The 24,943-nt window shown below is 43.1% G+C and overlaps 1 protein-coding gene across 3 annotated transcripts in view; it reads right to left on the bottom strand.

Annotated features, from left to right (window-relative positions):
- The window catches only part of acsl1a (acyl-CoA synthetase long chain family member 1a), a 196,212-nt gene that overhangs the window by 70,535 nt on the left and 100,734 nt on the right, over positions 1-24,943 (bottom strand). For all 3 annotated transcript variants that reach the window (XM_080189404.1, XM_080189405.1, XM_080189406.1), the window contains exon 2: positions 16,046-16,262. In XM_080189404.1, coding sequence (XP_080045530.1) covers positions 16,046-16,240 — 195 coding nt within the window. In that variant the 5' untranslated portion in view covers positions 16,241-16,262. The remainder of the gene's footprint in view (positions 1-16,045; positions 16,263-24,943) is intronic.

Below are 24,943 nucleotides of genomic sequence, written 5' to 3'. Positions count from 1 at the left end.
CCCTTTTAAACCAAATTAATTTCATGGCATGGGAATTCACAAAATATCTATGAAAGCGTTAGACCAAGTTGATAATGCTGTTTAAACAAAAACATTGGAGGCATAGTGAAGTTATGGTCATGTATAAAGTTTTGAGGAGGGGACACTTTAGAGAAAATATAAAAACATTAGAGCGGGTGCAGAGAAGGATTGCCAGTATGGTACCAAGGATAACAGACCGCAGTGACTCAGAAGCCAGCGAACAAGGGATTGGTCTCCTTTGAGCAGAGGGGATGAGATCAAGTAGAGGCATTCTAGAATCCTACAGTGCAGGTAGAGGCCATTCGGCCCATTGAGTCTGCACCAACCACAATGCTACCCAGGCCCTATCCCCACTAATCCCTCTAACCTATACATCTGGGACACTAAAGGGCAATTTAGAATGGCCAATCAACCTAGCCCGCACATCTTTAGACTGTGGGAGAAAGCCGGAGCACCCGGAGAAAACCCACGCAGCCACAAAGAGAATGTACAAACTCCACATAGACAGTGACCCAAGCCGGGAATCAAACCCAGGTTGCTGAAGCTGTGAAGCAGCAGTGCTAACCACTGTGCTACTGTGTCGCCCCAAAATCATAAGAAAACCAGAGCAAATGGCCACATGACCATTCAAATTTCCTCCGCCATTCAACTAGATCATGGCTGATCTTCTGCCTGAACTCTGTTTTCCCACTCTATTCCCATATCCCTTAATGTCTTTAATATCTAGAAATCTAACCAATCTCCATCTTGAGCGTACTGAATGACTAAACCTCCGCAGCCCCACTGGGATAGAGAATTCCAAAGATTCATCACCGAGTGAAAAAATTCCTCCTCAACTCAGTTCTAAATGGTCTGCCCCTTATTCTTAGATAACAATGATTTCTGATAATTAGCTAAAGAACCAATAATGGGAAAGGCAATAATTTGATTTCTTTTAACATGCAGTGAATAGTAATGATCTGGAATGCACTGTTGAACCGGTGCTGGAAGCAGATTTAACATCAATTTCAAAAGGGATTGGATGAATCAGGATTCATCCCATTTCAATCTTTTACTCATTGGATCCTCTCTTCTGTGTCATAGAAACATCTGCAACACAAGTGTTCTTTCTGTATAAACACATTATACAGCAGAGGGTGGAATCGTTGTGGGTGGAGATTAGGAACAGCAAAGGGAGGAAGACGCTGGTGGATGTCATCTATAGGTCCCTGAATAATGATCTGGAGGTGGGGCGGGCTGTTAACGCGCAAATAAGTGCGGCGTGCAGGAATGGGACGGCCGTAATTATGGGGGATTTCAATCTGCAGATTGATTGGTCGACCCATGTTGGATGCAGGGGGCTCGAGGAAGAGTTCTTGGAATGCTGCCGGGATAGTTTCCTTGAACAGTGTGTGTTGGAGCCGACGAGGGAGCGAGCTATCTTGGATCTGGTGTTATGTAATGAGGCGGGTAGAATTAGGGACCTTGTGGTGAAGGATCCTCTTGGGGAGAGTGATCATTGTATGGTGGAGTTTCTGGTGCAGATGGAGGAGGAGAAAGTGGGTTCCCGGACACGCGTCCTTTGTTTGAATAGAGGGGAGTACGGTAGGATGAGAGAAGAATTGGCGAATGTGGACTGGGGGAGCGCGTTGGAGGGAGGGTCTGTTGAGGAGCAGTGGAGGATCTTTAAGGAGATCTTTCTTGGTGCTCAGCAGAAATTTATTCCGATGGTCAAAAAGGACCGTAGGAGGAGAGGTAATAAGCCGTGGATAACGAAGGAGGTGAAGGAAAGTGTTAAATTCAAAGCGGAGGAATTTAGAGTAGCTAAGAGTAGTGGGCGAGATGAGGATTGGGAGAGGTTTAAATGTCAAAGATTGACAAAGAAGTTGATAAAGAAGGGTAGGAGAAACTATGAAGCTGGGCTAGCGCTTAATATAAAAAAGGATAGCAAGAGTTTTTATAAATATATAAAAAGGAAGAGGCTGGCTAGGGTGAATGTTGGTCCTTTAGAGGATGAGAAAGGGGACCTAGTGGTAGGGGATGGGGATATGGCTAAGGTATTGAATAACTTTTTTGTTTCTGTCTTCACGGAGGAGGACGTGAATAATTTGCCGGGTGTTAGCGATGGAAAGGTGGTAGGACTGGAGGGTCTTAATGACATTACTGTTACTAGAGAGGTGGTGCTCGACAGACTGGAGGGGCTGATTGTGGACAAGTCCCCAGGACCGGATGGAATGCATCCGAGGGTTCTGAAAGAAATGGCGGAGGTGATAGTGGATGCCTTGGTGGTTATTTTCCAGACGTCGCTGGATTCCGGGGAAGTTCCGGAGGATTGGAAAACGGCTAATGTTACGCCGTTGTTTAAGAAGGGTGCCAGGCAAAAGGCGGGGAATCATAGGCCGATTAGTTTAACGTCTGTGGTAAGTAAAATGTTAGAATCTGTCATTAAGGAGGAAATTGCGAGGCATCTTGAAGGGAATTGCTTGATAGAGCAGACACAGCACCGTTTCATTAAAGGGAAGTCGTGTCTGACAAATTTACTGGAGTTCTATGAGGATGTGTCTAGGGCGGTGGATAAAGGAGAGCCGGTGGATGTGATCTTTCTAGATTTTCAGAAGGCGTTTGACAAAGTACCTCACAAGAGGTTATTGCAGAAGGTCGAGGGACATGGAGTTGGGGGTAGGGTGTTAGCGTGGATAGAGGATTGGTTGTCAAATAGGAGGCAGAGAGTGGGGGTCAACGGGTGCTATTCGGATTGGCGGATGGTGACTAGTGGAGTGCCCCAGGGGTCGGTGCTGGGGCCTCAGCTTTTTACCATTTATATAGATGATCTGAAGGAGGGAACCGAGGGTAGCGTGTCGAAATTTGCTGATGACACCAAGATTGGGGGAACGGCAAATTGTGCGGAGGGTGTGGAGAGTCTGCAGAAGGATCTAGATAGGCTGGGCGAATGGGCCAGGAAATGGCAAATGGAATTTAATGTTGGCAAGTGTGAGGTGGTCCACTTTGGTAGGAAGAATGGTAGGAAGGACTATTACTTACGGGGTGAAAAACTGCAGCAGGCGACGGTGCAGAGGGACCTCGGGGTCCTTGTGCATGAGTCGCAAAAACCCAGCTTGCAGGTGCAGCAGGTGGTCAGGAAGGCGAATGGGATGCTGGCCTTCATAGCGAGGGGGATTGAATATAAAAGTAGGGAGGTCTTGCTGCGGCTGTATAGGGCATTGGTGAGGCCGCAGCTGGAGTACTGTGTGCAGTTTTGGGCGCCGCACCTGCGCAAAGATATTTTGGCCTTGGAGGGAGTGCAGAGGAGGTTTACTAGGCTGATACCGGAGTTGAGGGGGTTGAGCTATGAGGAGAGGCTGAATAAACTGGGCTTGTACTCGTTAGAGTTCAGAAGAACGAGGGGAGATCTCATTGAGACGTATAAGATGATGAATGGGATGGATAGGATAGAGGTGGAGAGGCTCTTCCCGCTCAAAAAAGACAGTAGGACTAGGGGGCACAGCCTCAAGATAAAAGGGGGGCGGTTTAGAACGGAGATGAGGAGGAACTTCTTCACTCAAAGGGTGGTGAATCTCTGGAATTCTCTGCCCGTTGAAGTGGTGGAGGCTGCCTCGCTAAATATTTTTAAGACACGGGTTGATGGGTTCTTGATAAGAGAGGGGATTAAGGGTTATGGGGAGAGGGCGGGAAAGTGGAACTGACCAGCGACAGATCAGCCATGATCTTATTGAATGGCGGGGCAGGCTCGAAGGGCTAGATGGCCTACTCCTGCTCCTATTTCTTTTGTTCTTATTTAACCATATGGATTATTTATATTTTGTTTTACTTACTTCATATATAACTAGTTTCTGGTACTGAGAAACAATTGTACCAAGCTGTGGAGGTGTCTTTGACATCTCCAAATGTTCACTGGCCTGTCCAGTCACATACTGTTTTCTTCTCAGACATCTTGTTGCTGTGCAGGGTCCCTCTAATTCTCCCCTGGATCGCTCCAACCTCTGGGTGCCTTCTTAGAGACGAAAACCCATTCAGCCCAGAAGCCAAGCTCAGCTTTGATTTGTTCAGAATCATGTCATCACGTGCTTCATCTCTCATCTTGGGAGCACTTTTCTTTCCTTCATACATCTTGCTTTCAGGCAAACTTCTTTCACAAACTTCCCTCACAGGCATCCTTTGTAAAATGCTTGTTATTTATCAGCTTTTTCAAAGCCAAGCCACATGTTGACACATTTAGTCATCCACTTGTGACGCATTTGTTGAGAATGGATGGGAAGGGGACAGCATTGTGGTAAACTTCCGGTGAGCCCCTTGGAACTTTCTTCGGCAACCTAAAGAGGTCGCAGATTCCGAGAGGCCACAGAGCCCCCTTACTGACAACCCAGGGAAATACTTGAAAATGAAGAATTTTCAAGGCAATGGGGAAAGAGTTAAAGCACTGGCAGTATTTGAATAGTTCTTTCAGAGAGCTGCCACAGCCACCATGAGTATTATAATAATATCGGATTGCAAGAATGAAAATTGGCAATTCTAGAAGTCAACAATGACCACATAAAGCCAACTAATTAATTTACATCAGGAAATGGCGCAACTATCTCAAAAAAAATGCAGCTGCAAATCATTTTTGAAGAAAATAATCATTTGCATAAGACAACAGGCAAGCTGGCTCCAGAACAGACTCATAGGAAAAACAGCTAGGCATTTGTTATATCTTGGAGCAAAAGCATTAAGAAACACACTTGTAACTGTGGCACTCAGAAATTACCTGATTATTTGGAAACAAATGTTGTCTCAAGCTCATGTACCAATAACGGCAAGGGACAGAATTTCCAACCAATGCTTGGCAATGAGCTTATCTCAGTTCCCGTGAGAAAAATGAACATTTCTTGCAACACGTTAGCTTGACTGACTGTACGTAAGCGCAATTCTGGAACTGGCTATTAAGATGCATATTTGAGGGCAAGATCCAGCCCACTGGAGAAGCACAGTTCTAAACACGGGCATACCCAGGCGTGTTACATCAAAATCTCAAGTGGGAGTTGTATTAATGTGCATTTGGATTTTCATCCGAGTTATATAAACACAGTAATCCATCCCAAAAAAAACTTTAAACCTCAGCCTTTGTTTGGCAAACATTTTAGCATTCGTGTCATGAGTTGGCCAAGCTGACTTGTACTGAACATTCATTTAGTTACCAAAGAATTGTTTCTTGAAATATTTTCAGAATATTGCTGAAAAGAGTGACATACTACCAAAATCTTTTGTCTTACCCTCATCAGAACAAGTGCAAAAATGCTAAATTTTAAGAAACCATCACAATTTAGGTTAGCGGGATTAGCGGGTGTAGGTTAGTGGGTAAAATATGTAGGGATATGGGGGTTGAGCCTGGGTGGGATTGTGGTCGGTGCAGACTTGATGGGCCGAAGGGCCTCTTTCTGCACTGTAAGGTTCTATGATTCTATGAATTTATTTTACAGGAGAAAATGGAGCTGATTGTTTGGCTGAGACCTTATAATGGAGAGCAATGAGGCTCCCCAAGTTCCAGGTAATTCAAAAAGGTGCAAGGCTTAAGAACATAAGAAAAAAGAAATAAGAACATAAGAAATAGGAGCAGGAGTAGGCCATCTGGCCCTTCAAGCCTACCCCGCCATTCAATAAGATCATGGCTGATCTGTCGTGGCTCAGTTCCACATTCCCGCCCTCTCCCCATAACCCATCAACCCGCGTCTTAAAAATATTTAGTGAGGTAGCCTCCACCACTTCAACGGGCAGAGAATTCCAGAGATTCACCACCCTTTGAGTGAAGAAGGTCTTCCTCAACTCCGTTCTAAACCGCACCCCCCTTTATCTTGAGGCTGTGCCCCCTAGTCCTACTGTCCTTTCTGAGCGGGAAGAGTCTCTCCACCTCTATCCTATCCATCCCATTCATCATCTTATACGTCTCAATGAGATCTCCCCTCATTCTTCTAAACTCTAACGAGTACAAGCCTAGTTTATTCAGCCTCTCCTCATAGCTCAACCCCCTCAACTCCGGCATCAGCCTAGTAAACCTCCTCTGCACTCCCTCCAAGGCCAAAATATCCTTGCGTAAGTACGGCGACCAAAACTGCACACAGTACTCCAGCTGCAGCCTCACCAATGCCCTATATAGCCGCAGCAAGACCTCCCTACTTTTATATTCAATCCCCCTCGCTATGAAGGCCAGCATCCCATTCGCCTTCCTGACCACCTGCTGCACCTGCAAGCTGGGTTTTTGCGACTCATGCACAAGGACCCCGAGGTCCCTCTGCATTGTCGCCTGCTGCAGTTTTTCTCCACATAAGTAATAATCCTTCCTACCATTATTCCTACCAAAGTGGACCACCTCGCACTTGCCAACATTAAATTCCATTTGCCAGTTCCTGGCCCATTCGCCCAGCCTATCTAGATCCTTCTGCAGACTCTCCACACACTCCGCGCAATTTGCCGTTCCACCAATCTTGGTGTCATCAGCAAATTTCGACACCATACACTCGGTTCCCTCCTCCAGATCATCTATATAAATGGTAAATAGCTGAGGCCCCAGCATAAAGGCTTAAACATATTTCTTTTATTTGCAGAGAAAGGCCGATACACCAATGCATGTCACTTCCAGTAAGTGTAAATGAGCTACGTTATGAGCTCAACTGGTCATCATAAATTGGTTGTTGGTGTAGCTATTAGTACACTCAGTCAACAAGTGCGATCTTGGAATCACATCCATCATATCTAACAGTATATGCTTTGCTTTGGGTTTTGCAAATGTGAGTTGGTTCTCCATTGTTTTCTCCAGAACGCTTCAACCAGAGTCACCTCCCCAGCCAATCAGCATCCTTTTCTCATGCGGTATAAGCTTTTGTGATCATGTAAAATTTGGCATTCTTGCACTAGTCTGCATGAGTGCAAAAAGAAAAGCAACCCATCCCTCTTCTTGGCAATTTTCCAAATGATTCTTGCTTAGGCTTTTAAAATCCACAATGGCGCCGGAGCAAGATGACTTCTTACAAGCTGTGTCCAGCACACCTTCTATCTTTTATTCTTGTTCTATGCTTCTAAAGCTTTACTCTAACTCTTATGACTGTAATATTACATTCTGCACTTTCTTCTTTCCTTCTCTATGAGCTATATGCTTCGTCTGTACAGCACACAAGAAACAATACTTTTCACTGCAAACCAATACATGTGACAACAATAAATCAAATCAAACATTTAACTGCTTCAAAAGTGAGGAGAGGACCTGCTTTGAACAGCATGAATGCCGCAGAAAGGGTGACATGGTGGCTCAATGGTTAGCACTGCTGCCTCAGTGCCAGGGATCCAGGTTCGATTTCAGCTGGGATAACTGTGCGTGGAGTTTGCATGTTCTCTCTGTGCCTGCTTGGATTTCCTTCCGGGGATCCCGTTTCCTCCCACTGTCCAAAGATGTGAAGGTTTGGTGGATTGGCCATGCTAAATGCGTGGAGTAGTGGGGATGGGAGTATCTGGGTAAGATGTTCTCGCAAAATCAGTGCAGACATGACAGGCTAAACGGCCTCCATCTTCACTGTAGGATTCTAACAAAGCAGGAAATGGACGTGCGTTGTACGAAGCTGCGTATAAGAGTGCAAAGTGTATACGATTATAAGGGTATTGACAGACTGATGGGTGGCAGCTGTTCTCCTTGGTGGAGGGGTCAGTCACTGGGGGGTGGGGGCTATAGTTTTAGGGTAAGGGACAAGAGATTCAGAGGAGATTTGGGAAAAGAAAATTCCATTCAGAGGGTGGTAAGAATCTGGAATGCACTGCCTGGGAAGGCAGTGGAGGCTGGAAACCTTAAACAACCTTTAAAAATATTTGGATGAGCATTAGAAACATCATACTATTCAAGGATATGGGACAAGTGCTGGAAAATGAGATTGTTGGTGCAGACTTGATGGGCTGAAGGTCCTATTCTGCACTGTATGATTCTATTATAGTACTAATAGAAGCAAAATTATAGCTCATGTCTGATACAGCAAGATGTGCATGTGTGCTTCACATTTCCCCCAACCACTACCTAATCATCTCAAAGCCTTTCCTTCAAACTATCCACCTAAATGCAAAGCTTCTTCACTGGCAATTGTTTGGGGAGATCCGGATGTTTTCAACTTGTTGGTCTCATGTAAACAAGTTGAACAAGGCCCAATACTGTTTTTTGTATTCATTCATGGGATATGGGCATCACTGGCTAGGCCAGTATTATTGGCCATTCCTAATTACCCTCAAGAAGGGGTGATCAGCTGAAGTATGTGCAGTGTTGGTACACCCAGAGTGATGTTAGGGAGGGAGTTCCAGAATTTTGTTCCAGCAACAGTCAAGTAACAGCAATATATTTGCAAGTCAGGATGGTGAGTGGCTTGGAGGGGAACTTAGACGATGATGTTCCCATGCGTCTGCTACTCTTGTCTTTCTACATGATAGCAGTTATGAGTTTGGAAGGTGCTGTCTAAGGAGCCTTGGAGAGTTCCTGCAATGTATCTTGTAGATAGTACACATTGCTGCCACTGTTTGTCAGTGATGGAGGAAATGAACGTGTGTGGGTTGGGGTGCAAATCAAGTGGGCTTCTTTGTTACGGATGGTGTCGAGCTTCAAGTGTTGTTGGAGTCACACTCATCCAGGCAAGTGGAGAGTATTCCATCAAACTCATGACTTGCGCTTTGTAGATGGCAGACAGGTTTTAGAGAGTTAGGAAGCAAGTTATGCACTGCAGAACTCCCAGTCTCTGCCTTGCTCTTACAGCCACATTATTTATATGGCTGATCCCATTCAGTTTCTGGTCAATGGTAACTCCCAGGACGTTGCTAGTGGGGGACTCAAATACGAAAGAAAACACACCAGTATCTCAAGAATCTGATCTAATTTATGCAGTCACCTTCAGGACTATTATCTTCTGTCAGCCTTTACAGTCGGTTTTCTAATGGTTCCTCAGTGCAACTATGGGGATTTAAATTTCAGTTTACAAATATCAAGTTAGAGATCCTATAGAGAAGTGAACAAAGCCTATTGGAGTGGTGAAGGATGGGGAAAAAGGTAAATCACAGGTTGGAATTCAATCTGGGGTGTCAAGATATATAAATCACCCAAATTTCACTCCCACAGTAAAAGGAATCTGTGGTGTGTTTGCCAAACTAGTTAAAGAGATTTTCACATTTCATTATTCTGTACATAATCCCCATTATCAATGGTCTGAATTTCCATCGGGTAAGGTTTCACCCCAAGCTGCTTCCAACCAGTTTTATTGTTCAGCAGTGATTATTTGCATTCAAACCCAAACTCTATATGCATTATGTAATTAGCCAGTTAAAGATTAGTTTAATTTTACATTCCAGCAGTGACAATGTTCAGTTTTAGGGAACTTGAGAGCTTCCCCGCCCCCTCCCCCTCTGACTCCTCTTACCCACTCATTCACCCTACCCCATCACCCATTTACCTTCTCTCTGTAGCTTTGGGGCATTTTACCTTACCAGAATACAGCAACTAGTGCTGTAGCTCGGGAGCATGGCTTAGTTTCCCCTCATACCGCAGCAGCATTGGAAGGATTCTGGAGAACTGGGATGTTCTGAGTTTCTGAGGAGACCTAGTGCTGAAGCCCAGGTGAGAAATGTGGAGCTCCAAGGCAAGGTAAGGAAACAGAGGGGACTGGCAACCTAACAGTTACTGCCATTCCTCAGAAGAGTCACCCATTGGAAAAACTAATGTAAGTCACAACTTAAGACATTTAAAGAGATGCATCTCCACTGATTGGGTTTTCAGAGAGAAAAAAGATTAACTATTTTGAAAAACTCTGGCTACATAAAAGATAAAAGAGTAAAGAGTAACAGTGCCACACACCTCTGACTGACCACGAATTATTTCAATACACAGTGGCAGAAATGAGGGCAGAATCATGAAGCAAAGAATGGAAATTTGTTTTCATTTCTCAAACAGCTGGATATCTTTCATCAGCTCCGACTGTAGGTTCTGGACAGAGCAAAAACACCCTTCCTAAAACAATTAGCTCTTCAACTGAAAATTATAGATTGCAAAAGCTTTTTTAGTTCATTTAGTGATATTTATTATGACACAGCTACGTGCAAGTTAGTTATATTGCTCATTATTAAAAACTTCTTTGAACTTGTGTGTATGGCTTTGAACACACTGGCAATTCATGTTGAGAGACAAGATGCACTGTGATAAACAAGGTGTTGACAAGCCAATGGAAGAGAGTATTAAAAAAAGAAATCACCCCAGCTGTTTCAGCCAATCAATTTAATTCTCCCAGCTCCTCCCCAGTGCACTGAGCTGATGTTTCGCAACAGATCACTCAGAACAGCTCTTCTTAAAACACACATCTTACAATAAAACTAAGCACAGTGTTAGAGCATCCTCAGTGACTGCAAATTAATTCCAAATGCTGCAGGACCATCTGCATTAGTAACTAATCATAAATTCAAAAAAAGTTCATGATAAACTTCACTCAGTGGGTGGTGCTAATGGGTAACTCGCTGTTTGATTTTAAGGGGGAGGTGGGCAGATACAAGGGAGGAAAGGATCGAAGGTGGGGTTCACATTGATCAGTTGGGCTGAACGGCCTGTTTCTCTGGTGCACGTTCCATATTATGCTATAAAGCTAAGGCTATTTTGCCCTCAAACATATGGACAATACGTTATAAAGGGCTGCTCTACCAATAGCATAATATTCTGAATCTGGAATGAGTCTCAAAATTTCCTTTAAAATTCACTCGTGGGACACTGGTGTCGCTGACTACATGAGCATTTATTGACCATTTCTAGTTGCCCTCTCGAGTTACCATTGTTGCCTTCATTTTGAATTCTACTTCCAATTAAATAAGCAGCTGGTGCTGCAACACAATTAGGTTATGAGTTTTGGTTACTGTTCCATTCTGCAGTTTAGTGCTATTATCCAGAAAGCTCAGGAGTCTTTGTACTCCCCTGATAGTTTAGCAGGCTTATTTATCCACTTCAGTCAGTTCACAATGAATGCGAGGGGAAGCCAGAGGAGTACATGAAGGAGAAAATAGATGGTTCTGCTGATGAGGAACATGAAGAGGATGGGATGAAGTACATATGCAGATACGCATCAGTGGGTCAAACAGCCTGTCTCTATGATATAAATGAAAAATAACCCAAGTTATGTTTCATAAGAACATAAGAAATAGGAGCAGGAGTAGGCCATCTAGCCCTTCGAGCCTGTCCCACCATTCAATGGATCAGTTCCACTTTCCCGCTTTCTCCCCATAACCCTTAATTCCCTTGTCTGTCAAAAACCTATCTACCCGTGACTTAAATATATTTAGCGAGGTAGCCTCCACCACTTCAACGGGCAGAGAATTCCAGAGATTCACCACCCTTTGAGTGAAGAAGTTCCTCCTCAACTCTGTTCTAAACTGCCCCTCCCTTATCTTGAGGCTGTGCCCTCTACTCCTGCTGTCCTTTCTGAGCAGGAAGAATCTCTCTACCTCTACCCTATCCATCCCTTTCATTATCTTATACGTCTCTATAGTATCCCCCCTCATCCTTCTAAACTCCAACGAGTACAGACGCAGTCTATTTAATCTCTCTTCATAGTCTAACCCCCTCACCTCTGGGGGTTAGTGCCTAGTGAACTTCCTGTGCAGTCCCTCCAAGGCCAAAATATCCTTGTGCAAGTGCGGCGACCAAAACTGCACACAGTACTCCAGCTGCGGCCTCACCAGTACCCTGTACAGTTGCAGCAAGACCTCCCTGCTTTTATATTCTATCCTCCTCGCTATAAAGGCCAGCATCCCATTCACCTTCTTGATCACCTGCTGCACCTGCAGACTACAGTTTCCATATAAATACACACATGGATTTAGGATTTGATTTAATCTCATATCATTCAAGTTCTTGCTTTTTTTTGTAAATTTGTGATATAGTTAAAACTTGTGGATTCCTATAATGCTGGAGGATGGATGGTTTGATTTGTCAGGGTATAATTTAGCTAACACTGCCTTTTAGGTATTTGCTGCAATGGCAGGGTGTTTAAAATATGCCTCCTGTAATGTTTTCATGGCCACTCTGGAAGCTGTTGGGCAGGGCTGTTTTGAGAGATGAAATGGAACAATAGAAGAACAGGATGAAGACAAACTGGCATCCGTTGTTTGATGAAAGTACATCTATTTCAAACAGTTAAACTATCAAAATGAACTGACACCAACAGGGTTTGAGAGAGACAGACAGTAAAAACCTATTTTCTCAAGTTGTAAAGCAAGTCAGAATTAGAAAGGATCAATGACAAAGTCTCATCTCTTCCACAGGGGAAGAAAATACAGTCGTATGGGTTATTTTTCTGTATGTTGACTGATATTTAATCATTCTTGGTCTCGTACAATAAATGAAAATAAAATCTTATTCTGGTGTCACAAAGCAAACTCATTGTATTAATACTACGAAACTTGAGTATTGCTGAGAAATGACATTTTGTTGAAACTTGCACTCACCAGAACAAGCAAAGGAATGATCCCTGATCCAGGGAAACAACTTTAAATATATGAGGATAGAGTGCTGATTGGCTGACAAGTAGACTCAGATTTGTAAAGGCATTGCCTTGGAGAATGCACCAATTAGTTAATGGTGACTGACAGTTAACTGCCAAACATTGTTCAAAAAATTTAAACCAGGCAGTTCAACTGAACGGTTATGGCATTGCCCTGAGGAATGAACCAGTGAATGGCTTTCACTTTTGTTTAGCTGAAACAGGCACATGTTCTGTCTGCCTGCAAAGACCAGGGCCCGATGTATTAATATATGTAGCCTCTAGTACATGCAAAAGCACTATTCCATGAGCCTGACTGGCAATCTTAAATTGGTTAGCATAATTTTTACCACACTGAGGATTATTTAGTAAATGTTATCCAATTGCAGAATCGCATCTAAATGTTGGACACTGTGTTTTGGGTTTTGCAAGCATGGGCTGATGGGGTACAATCTGCACCTTGCCAATTGCAAACAGCAGCTGGGACATGTTGTTTGATACGATCAGCCAGTCTTTGAGATATAAGGCTTACCCTACTTAGCATCACACTGGCACTGAAATTCATATCGTACATTTATGTGTGTGATAGACAAAACATTTTTTTGGCTTGACGGCAGTACCCTCTTAGTTGCAAATACCATTTATGTTGGTACTGCATAAAAGCAGCATAACTAGTTTCACTGGTTGTTCAAAATACTGGAGATGTGTTGAAGCTAGATGCTTCACGTTGCTACTAAGCAGTAGCACAACTTATTTATGTGGCTAGTCCAGTTCAATTTCTGGCCAATTGTTGATATATCTCGGATGGTGATTCCTTGCTTATGTAGAACTACATGGTATTTGAGTACTGCTGAAATAAGACGTCTCACTGAAGCTTTTTGTCTCGCACTCATCGGATCAAATTGCAAATATATCATTATAAAAATCTCTTTTCTTATCAAGTTGCAGATCGTATCAAAATTAGAAAGGAACAATGACAAAGATTCATCATTTCAATAGGGGAAGAAAATATAACAATACTCAAGAAGCTTGACACCATCCAGAACAGAGAAGCCCACATGACTGGCATCTCTTCCACAAACATATACTCCCTCCATCACCAATGAACAGCAGCAGCGTGGATTGTCTACAAGATGCACACTAGGAACTCACCAAAACTCCTTAGACAACACCTTCCAAAATCACGACTGCAAACATCAAGAAGGACAAGGGCTTTACAAGAGGTGGCACAGTGGCCTTGCTGCCTCAGCTCCAGGGACCTGGGTTTGATTCCGGCCTCAGGTGACTGCATCCGGTGGGTTTTCTCCAGAAGCTCTGGTTTACTCCCACAGTCCAAAGTAGTGCAGGTTAGGTGGATTGGCCATGCTAAATTGCCCCTTAGTGTCAGGGTGATTAGCAGAGTAAATATGGGGATAGGGCCTGGGTGGAACTCGTGTCAGTGCAGGCTTGATGGGCCAAATGGCCTCCTTCTGCATTGTAGGGATTCTATGATTTATTAAAGCATGTGGAAACATCCTGACTTCACAATCAATGGGTGAAAATCCTTGAATTCCCTCCTTGACAGCCCTATGGGAGCACTTACACCTCAGGGTTCAAGAAGGCAGCTCACCCCCACATTCTCAAGTGCAATTTTGCATGAGCAATAAATGCTGCCTCATCAGCAATGCCCACATTCCATAAATTAATTTTTAAAAATTGATGCACATAAATGGCAGCAAAGTAGCGAAACTATTTGTATTCACCAATTTTGTACATAGCCCACCTTTCTTACAACTCGAACTTCTGATCTGAATGTGCATGTTAAACTCTTCAACCACCGGCCCACATTACAGCTAAAAAGACTTCTACCTCTTAGTATGATGAAATGTAGTTACTGTATAGCATAAACATTGATGCATTTCACAACAGGCTTCCAATTTAAAAGAACTGGTATATTAATAATTTGATTCCCTCCTACTGCATTAGCCATGAAGTGATTTGAACAGGAGGATGAAAATTTTCAACTGGAGGCATTGGGGGAGAAAGAGCATTGCGCAAGAGATAGAACTGCAGCCATAGAGGGGAGAGACAACAGAGGTGGGTGACCAGGAGAGACATGGGAGAGGAAACTAAGGGAGGGGCTTCTTTGGATGAGTGAGAACAATTCCTCCATGTGCTCTGGTTTCCTCCCAAAGCCCAAGATGTGCGGGTTAGATTGATTGGCTATGCCAAATTCACCCTAGTGTCAGGGGGACGGGCAGGATAAATACATGGGGTTATGGGAAGAGAACTTGGATAAGATTGTGGTTGGTGCAGACTTGATGGGCTGAATGGCCTCCTTCTGCATTGTAGGGATTCTACATAAAATCATTCTATATGATTGTAAAGCCGAGATAAGGAAGATGATGGGATTCTCAAAAGGAAGAGATAAGTGGGGGTGGGGTGTGCGGTATAAAATCAGGCCCCAAGTGTCAGCGTTAGGGTTTGAGCAGAAAGGGTCTGAGGGCCAGAGAAAGATCAGAGGAAGAGCAGAGGGTACCAACATGCAAGGAGACAATGGTAAATGTCTCAGCGAGCACACTGCAGAATAGCACAACTGGAACAGTGACAATCCGAGGACTGGATTGTCTGGGGTTACGGATTTGGGGAGTGGCCAAAGTGAGAAATAAAATTGGCATAACTGGATGACAACAACAGGATCTGGAATGGCAGCCAAAATGACTACACAAGTGGGCACAGCATTTCAGGTTACACGGGCATGACCTAGCTTAAAATAAATAAAATGCACAGCACAAAGACTAAAAAATAAAAAGGAAGCATCATGGTGCATCAATATCTGCAATTGCAAAGGATTCTTTCCCCCACAGGAAGTTCCCACTAGAAAGCAAGTAGTTTTGAACAGGGAGTTTCGAGGCCACGTCTCCAGCATACTGGGCTATTTATCTCCATCTACAGGATTGGCAGAAACTGGACTTTGTAGACAACTGGAATCAGATAAAGACGCCAAGGTTTTTAAAGTACCACTTGAAACTTTCTGTGCAACATAATCTGGATGCTGTCACCACACAGAAAGGATAATTCAAATTAAAGGAAAACAAACATCGATCACAATTAAAAAAAGCAAATCCTTCTTTGTCACTTGTATCTTTTGAATTTAACACCATGGAAATCAGCTTTATTTTGCATTTCCGGTCCAAGTCTCAAAAATGTTACTAGCTCTTGGCAAATCCACATCAACATTGTTTGAAAGCAGCAAATGCTGGAATCACTCAACAGGCCGAGCAGCGTCCGTAGAGGGTGGAACGGTGTTGATGTTTCAGATCAGAACTGACCTGCTAAGTGTTTCCAGCATTTTTTTTTTGTTTTCCAAGTTTGCAGCATCCGTAGGATCTTGCTTTTGCTTTAGAATTTGGAAGCAACTTGTCCTGACAAATAAGAACCATAGTTATCAGTTGGCCAGTGTTGTTCACAAACAAACTTCATCATTACTCCATAATACTCCGAAGAAAAAGCAATGACATTTCAAACATTACCTCCACTTCAACGGACTGCTTTGACAGGTCACATGGTGGCTTCTGTGCCTTGGGTCTTGTGGCGTACCAGTACGCTACGAGCGCTGCAATGGTGCCAATGCCTATTAGAGTGGATGGTGGAAGAGAGTATATGAACCGCTTGACCTCCCCAATTTCTGGTATCCGCAGGTGCGTCAACAGCTCACTTGCTTGCATGGTCGCAAAGATATTTTCACTTCTGTGGCAGTGAAAAACAGAACAGATATTAGAGCATGTTCACTGAATCACTGGATAAATATAATTACAGCTTGAACCAAGGCCATTCAGTCCAGTGTGTCAGTACCAGTCTACAAATAACAATCTAACATAATCCCAACTTTCGAGCTCTGGTCCACAGCTCTTGTGGTTACAGCACTTCAAGCTCAAGTCCAAGTGCTTCCTAAATATTATGAGCATTTCTCTCTTTCAGGCAGTGAGATCCAGATCCTCACTACCCTCCAGGTGAAAGTAATTTCTACTCAAATCCCCTCTAAACCTCCTGCCCTAAATCTAGGATCCCTAAATAATGGACTCCTCAATCACAGGGAATAAATAGGTCTTCTTATCTACTCCATCCAGACCCACATCAATTAGGTCATCCAACAGTCTCCTCTGTTCCATATAAGAAACAACAATTTCCTAGCCAACCTTTTCTTGTAGTTGCAATTTTCCAGTGCAAACAACTTCCTCACAAATCTCCTCCGTACTCTCTCTAGTGCAAACACCTTTTCCTATAGTGCAGTACTCCAGCTGTGGCCTAACTAATATTTTTATACAGCTCCAGCAGAAGCCCCCAGCTCTTAGATTCTATACCTCAGCTGATAAGAGGAAAGTGTCCCATATGCTTTCTTTACCATCTTGCCTCTCCAGTCACCTTCCGCAATCTGTGAACATGCACTCCCAAGGTTCTTCTGTCTCTCTGTACTTCTCAACACCTGGCTTATGTTGCATATGCCTTTGCATTGCTAGCCTTCCCCAAATGCATTATCACATACTTCTCTAGATTAGACTCAACTTGCTACTTCTCTGTTCACCTGATTAGTCCATTGATATCTTCCCACAGTATCAACTACACGGCCATTTTTCATATCTTCTCCAAAATTCTTGATCATAACCCTTGCATTCATACCCAAATGACTTATATAAACCACAAAAAGAGACTTAGTACACAGTCCCACAGGAAACAATCTTCCAGTCACACAAACACCCATTGACCACTACACGTCAATAACGAAAGCAGAAAATGCTGGATAATCTCTGCAGGTCTGACATCATCTGTGGAGAGACAAACAGTCAACATTTCGAATCAGGATGATCCAGACTCAAAACATTGGCTCTATTGTCTCTCCGCAGATGCTACCAGACCTGCAGACATTTTCCAGCATTTCCTGATTCTGATTTCAGCATCTGCAATATTTTGCTTTTATTACACTTTGCTTCCTGCCTCTGAGTTAGTGTTGGATTCCACATGCTACTTTGCCTTGGATCCCATGGTTATTTACTTTTGTGAACAGTCTGCCATATGGAACCTTGACAACAGCCTTGCTAAAATCCACAAATAGATTATATCAAAATGTACCACCCTCATTGACCCTCCTCAAAAAATCCAATCACATTAGTCAGACACAGCCCCCCCTTCACAAATCTGTACTGACTATCGCTGATTAATCTGTGTCTGGCTAAATGAAGATTTATCCTGCCCCTCAGAATTTTTTTTCCAAATTGTTTTCCCACCACTGAGGTTAGGCTGACTGGGTCAGTATTAATTCAATCTATCCCTTTTTCCACAGTGGTACAGCTTTAATTTGTCTTCCAATCCTCTTGCACCATACCCGTCGTAACAGAGGATTGAAAAATGATGGTTAGAGACTCTCTGATGGATATATTTAATCTGGGCCTGAAGTTTATCCACTTTCAAAGATGTTAAAAAACTCAAGTACTCTCACTATGATAACTGCTTCTAATATTTCACACTCCTCCTTCCTGATTGCAATGTTTCATCACAACCTTTTTGTGAAAACAGGTGCAAAGAACTATACAGTACTAGATGGAAAAGAATGCAGTTGAAATTCAGTGCTGAAGAAACAGAACTTCTACTTTGTCCTACATCAGCTCATTTGGTATCCAATGCCAATATAAACCGCTTTCACTTTATCTAATATAGATTAAAAGCAGGGTAAAGCTAAATCTACATTATTGAAGATACTTGCCATGAACTATCCTTAGAGTGACCCAAACCTAATTGCATCAATATGACATTTTTATATACACACACACACCACACGTGAGAATGACTAGTATAAAGAATAATTGCAATAGTGTTTCCAGTTTACACTTATTTCTGTTTAGTGCAGAATGCCAGTTAATTTGCTTTCTACGGTGCTTTCTATGCTTTCATAGAATTCATAGAATTTGCTTTCTATGCTTTCTGTAGCATTTTGGGTGGTGGTTTAGAAGTATTGCCAGAGATCATCTTAAAAACTTACTCAATTTTTTCAAAGTTTTCTAGTCAAGGCTGCACAGTGAATCTGTTAGCAGTGAAGTAATATCAAGACTTTTCTTTCCCCGAGGCAATTGCACTAGAACAGCAAAGAGGAACTCTTGGGTAAGATTCAGTGGAACATTTCTACCCAAATCGATTTAGATTTCTCACATACCAAACCACCCACCCAAGTATAAGACTTTACACATATTCTTTGACTATTCTGCATTGAAATGTGTCAAGCTAAAACAACATGCTTGACAATGATGCACATTAAGGCACAAATTAGAATTGCTACAATGTTTTAAAGCAATTCATCTCATGGACTGCTATATTGTCATCCCTCCCTCGCGTAGTTTTACAGATGTACCATAAAAAGCGTTCCTTCTAGATATATCACAGCTTGGTGTGTCCCCTGCTCCGTGCAAGATTGCAAGCAACTATAAAAGGTCGTGAAGGAAGCCCAATCTATGACTCAAACCAGCCTCCCATCCATTGGCTCTGCCTACACTTCCCACTGGAAAAGCAGCCAGCATAATTAAGGGCCCCACACACCCCAGACATTCTCTCTTCCATCTTCTTTTGTCTGGAAAAGATAGAAAAGTCTGAGCACACATGCCAACTGACTCAAGAATAGCTTCTTTCCTGCTGCCAGCAGACTTTTGAATGGACCTTCCTGGCATTAAGCTTATTTTTCTCTGTACCCTACCTAAGACTGTAACACTATATTCTGTACTCTTTTCCTTCTCTATGTGTGGTATGCTTTGTATGTACAGCACACAAGAAACAATATCTTTTACTGTATACTAATACGTGACAATAATCAATCAAATCAAACATATAGACTCCTCATTGAAAGTAAAGTAAATCCCCCAAGTCCACATTTTTGTAACAGTCTACGTTGTAGTCTTTTCTTGCAGCATAACAATGGGATTTTGCAATGGCATTTAGTTTATGTGGTATGCAACAACAATTGGCAACTTTACAATATTAAAAAAAAAGGCACGAGGCTCCTCAGGTTCACTACATTAATTCCCATGTCCTTAAAACATGAAAGATTATAAACTGTTCAATCAAACCATACCTCTTTGCTTACTTAAAAAGTGGACTTCACTTAACCAAAAAAAGGCTGCAATGGGTTACACGATCCACAGATTGGAAATTTCAAGATACTGTAGCCAATATAGTTACAGGACAAAAGCTCAATCCTCATCCTTATGGAACTTCACACCTCTCACTGAGAGGACATTTAACAACTAATGAAACCAAGGACCAAGAGATGATCCATCCCCCTGGCCTGGCCTTATAACAAAGGAGAAGCCATCAAAACTCATTATGCCTGTTGAGGTGCTAAAAGCCACCATTTATGTTCTAAAGGTCAACAATGGACTTTGATCAGAGGCATAAAACAGCTTGTTACCCTGTAACTGATTCATCAATAGGCATCACATGACTTAAGTTATTGGCCTTTGGAAAGTTTTAGTATTACATTTTGAGACTTGCAACTCAATCTGCTGCTTAAACCCCCAGGCTGCAATCCTCAAAGCAGGACTCCAGGGCCTGCAAAATGGCCAAGCCTTAACAGAGATTGTTTCTCTGTAGGGTTCCTGCCATTGCCTGCTGAGCAGATCCTGTGTCTGTATACCAACATCATCTTGCCGTGTCACCAAATTTAAAAGGAATTCTGCAAAATCCTTCAGCTATACTCTTAACTTAAAGGTCCTTCATGGAGGAAGTCTCACTGGACTCTGACAATCATGTGAGCTGATATGCACATCCATGGTGCTTTATTTTTAAATTATTCCCATTTGTAAGACCTCCTCTTTTTATTGTGTGCTTTTTGTATGTATGAAACTGCGACCATTCTCCAAGTTTGAATGTGTGAATAAACTAGATTTCTGATTTAACCCTAAAGAGAATTTGCTGCAAACTACTTTAAAAACTGACTTGAAAATAAAGGAATCCTTTATTTTCTCGCTGTCCATCCATAAGCAAAGGTGATTTAAGTTTTGAAACTGGGCGTGTTTTTCCCAAACCCTCAGCTTTATCTCACTTCCTTGTGAATGGAACTCTCCATTCACCTGACGAAGAGGGAAACCTCGAAAGCTTGTGAGTCTATTATCAAATAAATCGGTCGGACTAAAACCTGGTGTTGTCAGACTTTTTACTGTGTTTACGCCAGTCCAACGCCGGCATACCCACATCAAAAGAGAACAAACCCAAGGATGAGCAGGAGCAGAAGAAAATACAGCTGTGCATGCAGGAGAAACAAAGGTTGCTCAAGTGGAAAAACAGGAGATGGTTAAATGTCAGAAGTGATATCTATCAGAGGCACATGGAGGGAAATTAAAGAAACGTAGAACATAAGAACACAAGAACATAAGAAATAGGAGCAGGAGTAGGCCATCTAGCCCTTCGAGCCTGCCCCGCCATTCAATAAGATCATGGCTGATCTGTCGTGGCTCAGTTCCACATTCCCGCCCTCTCCCCATAACCCTTAATCCCCTCTCTTATCAAAAACCCATCAACCCGCTTCTTAAAAATATTTAGCGAGGCAGCCTCCACCACTTCAACGGGCAGAGAATTCCAGAGATTCACCACCCTTTGAGTGAAGAAGTTCCTCCTCAACTCCGTTCTAAACCACCCCCCCTTTATCTTGAGGCTATGCCCCCTAGTCCTACTGTCCTTTCTGAGCGGGAAGAGTCTCTCCACCTCTATCCTATCCATCCCATTCATCATCTTATACGTCTCAATGAGATCTCCCCTCATTCTTCTAAACTCTAACGAGTACAAGCCTAGTTTATTCAGCCTCTCCTCATAGCTCAACCCCCTCAACTCTGGCATCAGCCTAGTAAACCTCTTCTGCACTCCCTCCAAGGCCAAAATATCCTTGTGCAAGTACAGCGCCCAAAACTGCACACAGTACTCCAGCTGCGGCCTCACCAATGCCCTATACAGCCGCAGCAAGACCTCCCTACTTTTATATTCAATCCCCCTCGCTATGAAGGCCAGCATCCCATTCGCCTTCCTGACCACCTGCTGCACCTGCAAGCTGGGTTTTTGCGACTCATGCACAAGGAGCCCGAGGTCCCTCTGCACCGTCGCCTGCTGCAGTTTTTCTCCACGTAAGTAATAATCCTTCCTACCATTATTCCTACCAAAGTGGACCACCTCGCACTTGCCAACATTAAATTCCATTTGCCATTTCCTGGCCCATTCGCCCAGCCTATCTAGATCCTTCTGTAGACTCTCCACACCCTCCGCACAATTTGCCGTTCCACCAATATTTGGTGTCATCAGCAAATTTCGACACCATACACTCGGTTCCCTCCTCCAGATCATCTATATAAATGGTAAATAGTTGAGGCCCCAGCACCGACCCCTGTACCGTGCAGAGAATTTATAAACAGTGGAGTCAGTATGGTGAGAGAAGTGAGACAGCAATGTGAAAAAAATGGAAGCACAGTGCAGGCATCAACAGTCCAGAAAGGAATTTAAAAAAGCACCTACATCTACAGAAGTAGCCTATCTGCTAGAATGGCAAGTGAGAGAGATAGTGTGTGCATGGACACAGATGGAGGACAGCATGCAACCGATATCTGTAATTCATTGGCAATACAAGAGTTTCCTTGAATGAATAAATCATACATCATACCTTGACATCAGATATCTTTGCAAATTTTGGTGTGAAACCAATAAGAAAATTTTCCTCCTTGTTGATTAATGAGGTCACAACGTGCAATTCTTCACTACTTCTTCCCACCCCCCACCATCCTCCACACACAAAAATAATAATTTCCCCATTGATATGGTAATTAGATATAGTATTGCTGTTGCTTCAATTGGCGACACAAAATAATGCAGTCTCAGAAGCATTTTTTAAGTAAACAAAGGGTGGTTTTGTTCGTGACAGCAGTGGGCCAAGATTCCACATGGTGACATCCCTCCCTGGAGGAGTCACTCACACAATGATATAATTGTGCACATTTAGTGATTGGGAGGGGGAAGGGATAAAATAATGACACCTCCTTATGGTACTGAGCATTTGACAAAATCCAACTCAATACTAAGTGCAAACAATTACTGTAACTCATGACCTGATCAGTTAACTTCCCTGTGTGATCGGATGCAGCAAGAACTGAACGTTCAGGCTTGGGCTGATGAGCGATAAGTAACATTTGTGTCCCACAAGTGTCAGGCAATGACCAATAAGCGAAAGCCGAACCACTTCATCTTGATATTCAATAGCATTGCTGTGGTTGAGTCACCCACCAACATCACTGACTAGAAACCTAACTGGAGCAGCCACTGTTCCAACAACACTCAAGCAGCTCAACATCATTTATGACAAAGTAGCCTGCTTGATCCACCCCCTATCCACCACCTTAAATATTCACTACCTCTATATCACTGATGCACTGTAGCTGCAGTGTATGCAGTCTATAATTTGCACAGCAGTAACTTGTCAAAGCTTCTTTGACACATCTCCATAACCAATGGCCTCAATAACCTTGGTAAAAAGTCTCACAACACCAAGTTTATTTGGAATCACGAGTTTTTGGAGTGCTGCTCCTTCATCAGGCGAGTGCTGCTCCTTCATCAAGGCTACCCTCAAGAACCTTAAGGGTAGACATGATGAATAAATGGGGCAATAGGTGCACCGACACCACTCCTACAAGTTCCCCTCCAAGTCACACACTATCCTAACTTCAAACTATTTCACCATTGCTTCTCATTGCTAGATCAAACATCTTGTCCAAAGAGTACTGTGGGTCCTCCTACACCAGACTGGACTGCAGTAATGTTAGTCACAAGTAGGCTTTCACAAACACTATAACAGAACATAGAACATAGTACCCTACAGTGCAGAAACAGGCCCTTCGGCCCATCAAGTCTGCACCGACTACAATCCCACCCAGGCCCTATCCCCATATCCCTACACATTTACCCACTAATCTGTCTAACCCACACATCCCAGGACACTAAGGGACATGTTAGCGTGGCCAATCAACCTAACCTGCACATTTTTGGACTGTGGGAGGAAACCAGAGTACCTGGAGGAAACCCACACAGACACGAGGAGAATGTGCAAACTCCACACAGACAGTGACCCGGGCTGGGAATTGAACCCAGGATCCTGGAGCTGTGAAGCAGCAGTGCTAACCACTGTCGCCACACTCCAGTGTCTGTTTGGGTACACTGAGGGGAAATTTTGCAGGGCCAATGTACCCAACTAGCACGTCTTTCAGACTTTGGGAGGAAACCAGACCACCTGGAGGAAACCCGTGCAGACACGGGGAGATCATACAAACTCCACAGACAGTGACGCAATCAGGAATCAAATCCAGGTCTCTGGCACTGTGAAGCAGCAGTTCTAACCAGCATGCCAACAGTTCAAGAACGTGGCTCAGCACCACTTTCACAAGGATAATCATGAACGGACAACAAATATCCAGGACTGTTCACATCTCCAAGAATGAATTGAAAGAAAATATAGCCACTCGGCCCCTTGAGCCTGCTTGGCCATTCAATAAGATCATGGCTGATCTGACTGTAACCTCAACTCCACACTCCTACTTACCCCCGATAACTTTTCACCCCCTTCCTTGTTAATCAACAATCTAAAAATCTGCTTTAAAAAAGTGCTCAAAACTGCCTCATACATCCGCAATTAGCCAAATGCGCAGTTTTTCAAACTTTCCAAGTGGCTTTACTGCCTTCTGCAAAAAGTAGTGCAGCTGCCAGCTACCAAAACAGAATTTTAGCTGTCCAACTTCTGGAACACACAGTGAAGCAGAGATTAATCAATCGACTCTGTACTCATGAAATAAAAACTCTCAGTAACTATTGTGATCCAAAACTTCAGATTCGCCATTAAAAAGATTGAAAAATCAAAACCAAGCTTTTGGGATTTGCCTGGGGCTCATGGCCCGCATCACTTCACCACAAAAACAAATCAAGGATGACACAATAAAAATACACTAGCCTGCGATGCGCACACTCCTGTAAGCTTGCTGCACAACCGGTTTTCAGAAGTTTCAAATGGACCTGAAGGCTCGATGGAACTTTTAAAAATTGACCAGTGTGTGTACTCAACCACTGCTTTTTCTTTGCAGCCAGATCACGAGATTACTTCAGAGTCAATAATGTCATTCTCAAAGGTCATACTGCAGGTTAACTATTCCATGTTAATATGAGGAGATGGTGCTAACAAAGCTGGTGCGCAATTCACTGTAACTAATAGTCTTTCCAGACCTTTCATCAGATAGCAGCAGAATCTGCTTCCAGGTCCCTGAAATACAGAATGCATTCGGGGGTAAATATTGCACTAGCAGGTCCGCATTCCAAGGTATCAGATCAACACAAATATCTAAATGGTTTCAAAACATATAAAAAAG

The sequence above is a fragment of the Carcharhinus amblyrhynchos genome, chromosome 5 (genome assembly GCF_965287045.1).
Source record: "Carcharhinus amblyrhynchos chromosome 5, sCarAmb.v2.hapA, whole genome shotgun sequence".
Classification (NCBI taxonomy): Eukaryota; Metazoa; Chordata; class Chondrichthyes; order Carcharhiniformes; family Carcharhinidae; genus Carcharhinus; species Carcharhinus amblyrhynchos.
The sequence above is the reverse complement of the archived record's forward strand: the minus strand, read 5'-3'. Positions and strand labels throughout refer to the sequence as shown.